This window comes from Pezoporus wallicus, unplaced genomic scaffold, assembly GCF_028554395.1.
Source record: "Pezoporus wallicus isolate ANWC-B61680 ecotype Strahan unplaced genomic scaffold, APGP_CSIRO_Pwel_v1 contig_2145, whole genome shotgun sequence".
Lineage (NCBI taxonomy): Eukaryota > Metazoa > Chordata > Aves > Psittaciformes > Psittacidae > Pezoporus > Pezoporus wallicus.
In genome coordinates, this window is record NW_026635144.1 from 12,217 (window position 1) to 22,520 (window position 10,304).

Sequence of the window (10,304 nt, forward strand, 5' to 3'; positions counted from 1 at the left end):
CTTGTAAGTGCGAAGTTCCATACACAGATTATTTCAGATGTTACCTTTGAGGGCAGAGAATAACAAAAGACTTGTGAGTGGCGAGATTCCTGTTTCATAGGTTTGTGATAGTTCTGAGTGGGACACAGGTGATGCAAGCATCTCCTGGTGGTTGTTTTGAGCAGGGGGCTTTTTCTCATTCCAGGACATTTTATTTAAAGAGGTGACCTGAAGACCTTGAGAAGTATGTATCTTCCCAAGTTTGCTGTTTTTCTGCTTTGGTGTTAGTGAATCAGTTTTTACCCTGATCTTTATTTCCTGGTAACTGCAGTAAGTATGTTAACTCAGGTTACACTTTTGATAAATTTCAGCAAGTTAATAACATTCTATCTCACCAATAAATGAAATATTTTCCATTTTAAGAGTACCTGTCATTTCTGCCCACTGCATGATTTATATTTCATCTTAAAAAAGGTGCTCTTGCAGCATAAAATTTTTTGATATTTTAAAAGAAAAAAATAATAATGGCCTTCATTAGTTGGCAACACAAAGACCAAAAATCCTTCTCCTTCCTGTTCGTTGGCTGCCACAGGCTTTGTTTACTAGCAGAATTTGTTTTAGGCTGTGATTCTGTGTCTTGTGCGTCTTTTCATTATCTTCCCAGCCTTCTTTATCTCCTTACCTATTACTTATGTATTATATCTTCTCAAACAAGTCACACTTTTTTTCTTCCCTCTGCTCTATCCCCAGAACACAATTCCTACTTGTATTACCCCTGTTCCGACTCAGATGTTCATATCTGTGCAACCTTTTCATCTCCACATCTGGCATTAACTGGTGGTTCCAACTCCTAATTTAACACTTAAGTGAACAATACCACCCTCGAGTAAATGCTGCTTGACTTAGCAGCTCTTTCTTCAACTTGCCACTTCAAGACAAGTACTGGGAGATATCACTGGATCATAACATGGCCCTTCTGACTGAGCTTTTAAATTTCAGAATAAAGAAGCAGCTTGATCCTGAGTGTAATACTAAGACATCTGCGTACCAGAAGTAGTCATTTCTGTAGCATTAACTGTGTATGCAAGGTTCATGGTGGGATGGATGTGTCCTGAGTGAGGCAACACAGAAGGGAGAACTTGATGTAGTAGCAAGTCAGCATGGGGATAAGGCTTCTCTTTCTTTCCTTGTCTTTTGATGATAGCAGATTTTTGGAAGTAATTTTAACTGTTTCTAATCCTTAATTGTAAACCCAAAACATGCAGCAGTCTTTTAATATTAAAATTTGTAATGTTACGGGGGGGGGAGGAGGGGAGAATCTGGCACATTGTCTTCCAACTGTTCCAACTGTACTGTACCACTAATGCCCCCTCCATGCTCTTTCTCCCACGTTGTAGTGTGGGATTTTGATCACAGGAATAGAGTACCGTCTGTTTAAACGTTTGGGTTTTTTTTTCTCTTTGAGAGAACTATTTTTATGTGCAAATGAGCAACTCTGTAATGTTTAATCACTTTTCTCAGAAATTGTATTAGCTCCTTTTTTGTTTAAACTTGCTTACAGAGCAAATGGGAATGGTGAGGTCTTCCTTTTTATTTGCCATTTCTCCATGGAAGCCTTTGGACCACATTATAACCAACCCACAAAGAAGTATGATGTCTTAAAGATAGTTACAGGGTTCATAAAAGTCAGTGTCTCTGCTGATGAGACTGGTTATGGGTTCTTTGATAGCAATTCACTGGCACTTTCTGGAGAGTGTGTAACTCCAGCCTAACCACAGCGTTGGTTTCACCTACGTGTAACATGAGGGAAGCTGGGATGATGGTGGGTGTAAGACATGAGTCCTCTTACTCACGTGACTGTTTACTTGATTCTGATTCAAATCCTGAAGAATCACAGCAGTGGCAGGTGTTCCTGGTTGGTCAGTAACACGAGACTTTTAATTAGCTAGCATTTGCTGCTGCTCTGCCTGCAGGAAGGCAGCCTCCCCCCGGGCAAAAGGGAGAACTCCGGTTTATGCAGCATTCAGTCTGTTCCTATAAGCATTATCTCTGCTACACGTTAGCTCTAGAATCTGCAAGAGCTGCCTGAGGTTTCCACTTCAGGAGAAGTTTGAAGGACATTTAAAGGGTAGAATGTGAGGCTGATCAAAACCTTTTTATGTTGCCTAGTTATAATTGCCCTTAAAGCAGATTCTTTTAGTTCTTTTTCCTATCCACTGAAAAAAATACTATGTTAACACTTGCTTTCTTATTTTACAAAAAGTTAAAAAAAAAACAGTTTCAACATAGACTCCAGAAGTTTCCTTATTGATTTTTTTTTTCTTTCTCATTTCTTTTTATTTGTTTCTATGAATGTATAGTCACACACTCTGTCCTGTCAGTCTCCCTTTCCCAGCACTCCTACCACAAGGCGTGCCTTGCAAAGGACTTTGTCAGATGAGAGTATTTACAGTGGTCAAAGGGACCACTTCTTCACCTCGCGGGCTTCACTCTTGGACCAAGCCATGCCAAATGATGTACTATTCACCAGCACGTACCCTTCTCTCCCAAAGTCGCTGCCATTGCGGAGGCCATCATATACTTTGGGAATGAAATCACTACATGGTAGGTGTATTTCCCATTTTTCTACTTTCAAAAGAATCCTTTGTGAATCACATTAAAGGAAAATGCTTGTTACAGTAAGTAGTACTTCCATCTTGATTTTGCTACAATAAGGAGAGTCAAGTCACTTGCCTGAAAACATAAAATAGGATGGGAATTCTTTTTTTCCTTACTTCAGTGGGTATAAGACTGCAGGACTGGACATGCAGTTTCCTTGTGGAGAGAGCGAAAAACATTGTCTCATTATCTCCAGGTTTTCATCATTTCTTCCAGGAGTCATCTGGATCAGTTGGACCAATGAGCAAAATAATGTATAGCTGGTTATCCACCAGTGACAGATTCAGGTGGCAGTTTAGTGTGGGATTATGGGAAAAAATAGTGTTAGGAAAATAATGATTCAAAAATGGATAAAATACTAGTGGATATTTGGATGTATGATTACACCAGATACAGCTTTTATTCCACCAGATATTAAATTCACTCCCTTATCCTGTTCACTTTACAGGGCTTGAGTTACTTATTTTAGTCACACATCAACAGCTAACAGGAAAAAGTTACTTGGTAAAATGCTGTCAAGAAGGCACTCGGCTTTCACCCATGAGTATACTGAAAAGTCTCAGTAGGATTATCTGATAGGTTGTGTGCTGCTGCATGTGAATGTCTCACTTGGTGAGAAAGGGAATTTTCACAAGTTCCGACTGTACCTCCTAACTAAATGTGTACTAAATGTGTTTTCCAGAAATAGAGCTAGATCTCGCAGTGTAGGGTTCTGCAGTGTTTTCTGAAGTACATATCTACTCTGATTTATTCATGTTTTAGTATGTTTCAAGAGTTAAACGCAAGGCTATCAATAGATTCAACTCACTATAGTGGGCCCTAACACAGTCTGTATTCACATCCACAGGATACATTTGACAGGGAAGGCTGCTGAAGAAATCTATTTTAAATGCTTTTCATCTGTCTGTGATCACCAGGCATTAGTTTTCAGTGTTGAACCTGACATTTTCATGAGCTGTTGTTTCTGTACAGCATGTTTCTTGCATAAGAGTTAGGAAACTGAGCTCTCTTCACTTCTGCTTTTTATATACACTAAAATAACTTTGCAGACTTGTTTACGCTTGTAACTGGCTGGTGGATTTGGCTTCTGAAGGCTTGGGTCAGAAGATTAACGATGACATCTGAGCAGAAGTGGAAAGTAGCATGGAAAGTCTCTTTTCATTTAGATGACTGTAGGTTCCAAAAAGAAAACCACAAACCTTTCTTTCACTGTCACGTTCCCTTCCACACCAAACTGATTACTCGTCCTAGCACATGAGCTTTCTACACTTGTCAACAAAACAAGATTTTCCATTTTCTAGAACATGTAGGGCCTGCTTGATAAAAGGACCAGCTATTTGAGTGACACATAAATTGTCTCTCCCACCACACTTGTCTTTGCTGAGAGAAAGATAAAGTACAGCTGGATATTTAATACCACAAGTATTCATTGGCTTCCAGCTATTCAAAATTCTTTTAATTCACATATATTAGTAACAAAGACCAGCCATTCCAGAACACCGTCAGTTGTTTTGAAGAGGAAAAACAGTGAGCTAAAAGCATTATTCTGATCTATCTCAACTAACAATCCATCTCACACTTTTAAAAGAGGTGATTTTTCAAATGATTACTTTTTTTCCCTTCTAATTCCATCTATATATATTTTTTGTTAAGAACTTCTCAAATAACCACTCTCTTTGGGGGGAGATAATATGAGAATCCCGAGTGCTAATCCTGAGCTGAAGTTATGTTTATAAAAAGTAAACACCTACAGAGCCAAAACAATTATTTTCTCAAGATATTGGAGCAAAGCAGTGAATGCAGTGTCATTGCTTCCCAGGCAGCAATATTATATAGCTTAAGTTATTAGACAGACACCATGCTGTCTGTCTGTTCTCTGTGTTCCAAATGGATTCTTCACTCTTTTCCGCAGCTTCCTCCCTGATGCCCAGTCCATTTGCATACCCCTACATCTCTAGCACTTCTAATACCATCTACAGATTCTTCATAACTTACTTTACACCCTGACGGAAGGCATGAGGAAGCAAGTTGTTGCTGCTTCTGAGCTTACACATGTGCTAACTGACCAGGCATTGCATGTTTTTTTAATTGTTCATTCAGTAAACTGAGATAAAGTAGATAATTGTTGGTTCACAATTTGGTCTTTCCCTAATTACAGCAGTAATTCAGGTCTTTCACTTTGCCTGGCACCAGGTTGCACAAATATGCAGGGACTTTAGATCCTTCCTTCAAGCTTGCCAGTGTTTTTTCTGTAGTGGTCCATGTACCTACGTACGTTGTACGCTGGTATGTGTTGGTGTGGTATTTGTCAGTAAAGATCAAGAGGTTTCACTAAACTGCTGGGAGATGTGCAGTACTTTGGAGGTCATTTTAAGAGTTTTCTTCTGATTCATTTCGGCAGGTCTAAGTCTGCTGCCATTGATTTATGAGATTGTAAAGAGAGGAGGAGAAATAAACACCACAATTTTGTATTTTTACAGGAGCAAATAGGTGCAAGGGAGTATAGAAGCCCCAGCAGAGCCCTCCAAAGTACCCTCAGCTTGTGCAGAGACAAGAGTTGTTAGGTAAAAGAGTATTGTCCGCAGCCCCAGTGCTGGGAAGAGGCAGAGACTGGCTTTTGAAGTGCTAACCTGCAAAGATTCATGCAGGTTAGAAAGGAGTTGAATGTCCGACTGAGAAGCACTGTCACAGAAAACTGGCTTGTAACATGCTGTATCTGGTCAAACTACAGTTGATCAAACATTCTACTGAATTCTGGTTCCAAAAGTGCTATCCCAGAAAAATTAAAAATTAGGGATGCATTGGTATTAAGAAAGGAATTTTGGAAGGGTTTTTATGGAATTTATAATCTGTTCTGCATTACTCTAGGAGAATTTTCTGCCTCAGATAGTTCCCTCACAGACATTCAGGAGCAAAGACGGCAGCCCATGCCAGACCCTGGTCTTATGCCATTGCCTGATTCTGCCTCTGATCTGGACTGGTCAAACTTGGTAGATGCTGCCAAAGCCTTTGAAGGTAAGTTTTCAGAACATGGTACTGAGAAAGCTGATCTTTGTGCAAACTTCATTAAGGAGTGGTTTTGCTGTTTGTTATTTTAAATCTTGATTCTTTTGTTGGTTTTGTTGTTTGGCATTTTAAATCTTGATTCTTGTTTTTACTGTTTCCACTTAGTCTGAAGCTTAAGCCCATTTTAAATAGCAACTCACGTCTTAACAGCCTTAAGCTTTCTTTGTATGTAACACTCCAATGCAGTTTCTTCATACTGGAATTCCTCTGTGCTATGGTTTGACCAAATCTCTGAAACTAGCTACTTGTCATGTAGAGCAGTTGCACACATGACAGCTAGGGTGGAAAAGACATCTGACACAAAACTGCAAAAATAAAGTCAAATAGCAGGAGGAAGGCATATGAGCACACTAATAATTGCTTGCTTACTGTACTAGCAAGAAGTGTAGTGTAGCTGAAGAACACTGCCAAGGTAATTTGGGAAATATGCCCCATTGGTATATACTTTTCCATTGCCATTCTTCCCTTTGCATGCTCTGAATGCATAGGCTTGCACGTGTCGTTTGATCCTGTGGCACTTTCAATCTCCTAGTAAACTGAACTGTATGCTGCCTAGGTGTATTTGAATTTAAATACCCTTCAGCCCAAAGGGAGTTTACCTTGCAGTTCCTGTAATCTGATGGAAAAGTCATTTTAGGTGCATTAAACAGAAGTGCCTTTTCCCAGTCTCTGCATAAATACTGTCCCATCTTCATAAGTGTTTTCACTGACCCTGAATCTTTTAGACATTATTCTGCATGGTTGGAGAAGGCTGTGAAGTAACTTGCTTTCTCGGCTGTTCTCTGGCAGTAGCCATATACATGATTAAGACAGTGCTTGTCTAAGCTGATGTTCAAGACATACTTGTGTGCTCTGCTCTATTGCCATAGGAGTTGTAGAATCAGCATATCTCATATTTCTGCTGTGCAGAATTGAGATAGAGTATTCAAAGTAAGCTTTAGTCTTCAAGAGGAAATGGATTTCTAGTGATTTTTTTTTCAGCACTACATAGGGATGAAACCCGGGTTTTAATGCAGTTCACTGTGGTGGGCAGTTTCTGTTTAAAAGAACACCTTTTTCTGGTTAGGTTTTGACTGTCCTCATTAACCTGAATCCCTCCCTTTTGTAGGCCCCAAACTCACTTGTGTTTTATCTGTAGAATTGTGAACAGTGTCAGTGTGGTGAAGGTAACAAACTGGCAGCTCAGATGAAGAAAAGCTGGGGGTGTAACGTATTGGCTGGCACCTTCATCTCACCGCTGTAAAAGTACATTCAGATTTGACCCGGAGAGGGAGCAGCTGTCTGATGTCAACATAATCCCAGTCTCTAGTCTCTGACAGTAGGGATTGACAAGTACCAAGCAGCCTAAATTACAATTTGTGATCCTGGACACCTCTCTTCTGTATCATTGATTGATGTCTTCAGCACAAGCCCTCAAAGTCACAAATGGTGAAATCTGCAACCAGCCGAAACAAAATGTGCCTGGATCTTGAGCTAACCAGCTTTCAATATTTTCATTCAAAGGAAAAAAGAGAGGAGCAGGAAAAATTCTGTCAAATACCAAGGCATGTTAATTTTAGCCTTTTTAAAAGCACAGAATAAAAATCTGCCGAGCAGAAAAAGATGATAGTGTTCTATTTCTGGTGAGAGACCAGCAGCTGCTGAGGGAGAGATATGTTAATTTATTAAATGAAAAAGTGTTTGTTACTGTTTGTGCTAGCAAACTCCAGAGTTAGGGGCAGTTGGTAGTTTATAGTCACACCACATGTGATAGTGATTTAGAGATGTGTTAAAACATCTGAGCAATGACAGGACAGAAAGTACAGACATAAGACAGGAAAGAGGTTTCACATTTCAATCTGCAAATGTTTTCTAAGGCATAAGGAAAAAATTCTGGGTTCTGAAAATTGCATTGGTCATTTTACTTTCCGTATGCAGATTGGGCACAGTGAGCTTTTCTTTGCTAAAGATAGAGATCCATTATGGATTGAAGGAAGCTAAATACAGTTACTGAGCTATTGGGTACTGTCATGCGGTTGTACTCGGGAAGTTCTGCATGGTGCTGCTGTTCTGGCTGTTTCTTGCCTCTTCTGGGACTGGCCTTGAGGTTTTCTGCTTTGCTCTCTCCAGCATCTCCCTTCTGGAGAGCTGCTTAGCCTGAGGGTGATGCATGATCCATGAGAGCATGCAGTGCTGTGCTAGTGCTTGCTTATTGAATCCAGTACAGTGGAGAACCTGATGCAAACACTTGCAGTGCCAGTTTGCTTCTGTCAAAAGGGTATCAGTATGTTGTATCATCACCTTATCTTGCTTGAGACAGACTTCTTCAATTGCTTTGAAATCCTGCAGTGTAGCTGCTGTGCTATACATGAACAAATAATCATTATTGCTGTCATTGTTTTTTGCTGTATGTTTGCCTTCTCAGTTCAGCGAGCTTCATTCTTTGCTGCTGCTGATGAAAATCACAGACCTGTGAGCGCTGCCTCCAGTAGTGATCAGGCTGAGGACCAGCTTACTGCACAGATAAAGCCTTATACAGGGTAAGTAAGTACACCAGATAATGCAGGCTTCCTCAGATACAACTGAAGGAAAAGAGCAGGAACATCTTTATTTAGAAGCCATCTCCAGGCTTCACAGAACTCTCCACAAGTTCTCATGAAGGTGGGTGGGAGGTGAAAACAGAAGAATTGTAAGTCCAGTTGGAACCTTTTTGCAGGTTGTTTCTTGTCCATGATCTGCATGAACTTGTCCAAAGCAATGGTAATTTAGGGCACATACAAATAGAAAAGAAGTAGAGAGAAGTCAAGTGGTGGGTTGGCTCCAATTAACCATGACATAAATTCATTCTAGTGATTAACGTGCTACATGTATTTCATGTACTCTGTTAAGTTGTATTCATTTTGTGAATTCTTAGTGTACTTGAGCACGTACCTACATAAAGCCACTTGTTACACACCAGGCTGTTAGCTACCCTGTGTGAAGATAGTAAAACATATCAACACCTTTTCCTGTTTCCTGCTTACAACAGTAAAGAATCTCCCCCAACTCTCGCCTCTAAAGTGGACCAACTGGAAGGTTTGCTGAAGATGCTGCAGGAGGATTTACGAAAGGTAAACATTCCATCTGCAGGAAATCTGTAAGACACATTTAGCGCTGATAGATGATGCTAATAACTGCATAATCCTGCTTTGCCATGCCTGAGCCTGTGACAGTCTTATCCTTGTGTGAGAACAAGACATTTCTTTGCTACTTTTCCAGGCCGTTCTTTTCATTATGCAAGGCCAGGATGGAGTATCTAAATTTGTAGGCATCTGATTCCTCTGCTTAAATTAGGAAGGTGATGCAGAGTACCTTCACTCCTTATTCAGGTGGTGTTGCAAAAGGCTTGAAGTTAGTCCATGAAAATATATCTTTCTGCTGTTGCAAAGCTGACAGTATTCTCTAAATGTGTAATTTCTATTGTGGAGATTTTCTGTGTTGTGTTACTGCCTGCTTGGTCCAGAAGGGATCATCTGTGGTCACAGGAAAAGTCTTTTAGCTGGGGAAGTATTTGCAAGAATGTTTCCCATCCCTTATGTAGTTAACCTTCAGCAGTTGTACGCTCATGTTGTACATACAGAACAGGGCATGCCCGATTTTTTCACCACCTGGGGAGGCGGCTTCTGGATTAGAATTTAAGATAGAGAAATTCTGCTCATTCAAGCAAAAAATGAGGAATGAAATGTCAAAAATTACTCTTAGATATAAAACCATGTGTTCTTGCACGTAAAATCCATAGAGTGATGTTTGTACTCTCTTAAATAGATTCTTATCTCTCTAAGTGGGTGGGAAGCATGACCTAAAATTTCTACTAAGATCTGTGTTTTTCCTCATGCCTAAGGAAAAGGAGGACAAGGCCAGTCTTCAGGCGGAAGTGCAACATTTGCGGGAAGACAACTTGAGGTTACAGGAGGAATCCCAGAATGCAACTGAGAAACTGAAGAAATTCACCGAATGGGTTTTCAACACGATTGATATGAACTGAGAACAGTATACGGGGAAGGAAATGATCTGTTTTATTATTCCTGGGACTTAAGCTTTAATGTCACCTTAATCATGACGTGAAAGTATAGTCAGAGCACTTCCCTGTCCTTCATCCTCCAATGACCCTTTTTTGCATCTCTGCGTGCACTCAGAACAATTGCAGATCAACAATCAATGTCTGCCTTTTGTAGAAAAAACAAAGTAAATAATTTTAAAAAGGTAAAATAAAAGTTTAACTGCTAAAATGTGAATGTCTATTTTTTGCACATTGTCTCTTTACCTGTTATGTACAAAATGATTTGGAGGTGGGATCAGGCTTGCTGTTCCATCTGCCTCTGTTTCCATTAACTCCTTTCTCTCTGTTTCAGGTAATCTGCTTTTCCTTGCAGCTTTGGCAAATATTATGACATCTAGAAAATTAGAAGGAAATGTTTATTTTACTGCTCTACTTACATTGTTTTCTGAAGTATGCCACAGACAAGGGGATGTAATGGAATGTTTTAGGTGTCTCCTTTGCGATTTGCGCTTGATTGCTAGTGCTACCTTCCCATACTTTACAGAGAACATGTGTCCATAGTGTATGGTACAGTACAACCAGC

At 39.9% G+C, this 10,304-nt stretch overlaps 1 protein-coding gene across 1 annotated transcript; it reads left to right on the forward strand.

The window, feature by feature from the left end:
* Positions 1 to 2,242: 2,242 nt before the first annotated feature.
* LOC130596237 (signal-induced proliferation-associated 1-like protein 1) lies at positions 2,243 to 9,950 on the forward strand. Its single transcript, XM_057403619.1, has 5 exons — positions 2,243 to 2,583; positions 5,506 to 5,652; positions 8,108 to 8,222; positions 8,711 to 8,792; positions 9,563 to 9,950. The coding sequence occupies exons 1-5, from the start codon at positions 2,484 to 2,486 to the stop codon at positions 9,704 to 9,706; spliced, it is 588 nt and encodes a 195-aa protein (XP_057259602.1). The 5' UTR covers positions 2,243 to 2,483; the 3' UTR covers positions 9,707 to 9,950.
* Positions 9,951 to 10,304: the final 354 nt, after the last annotated feature.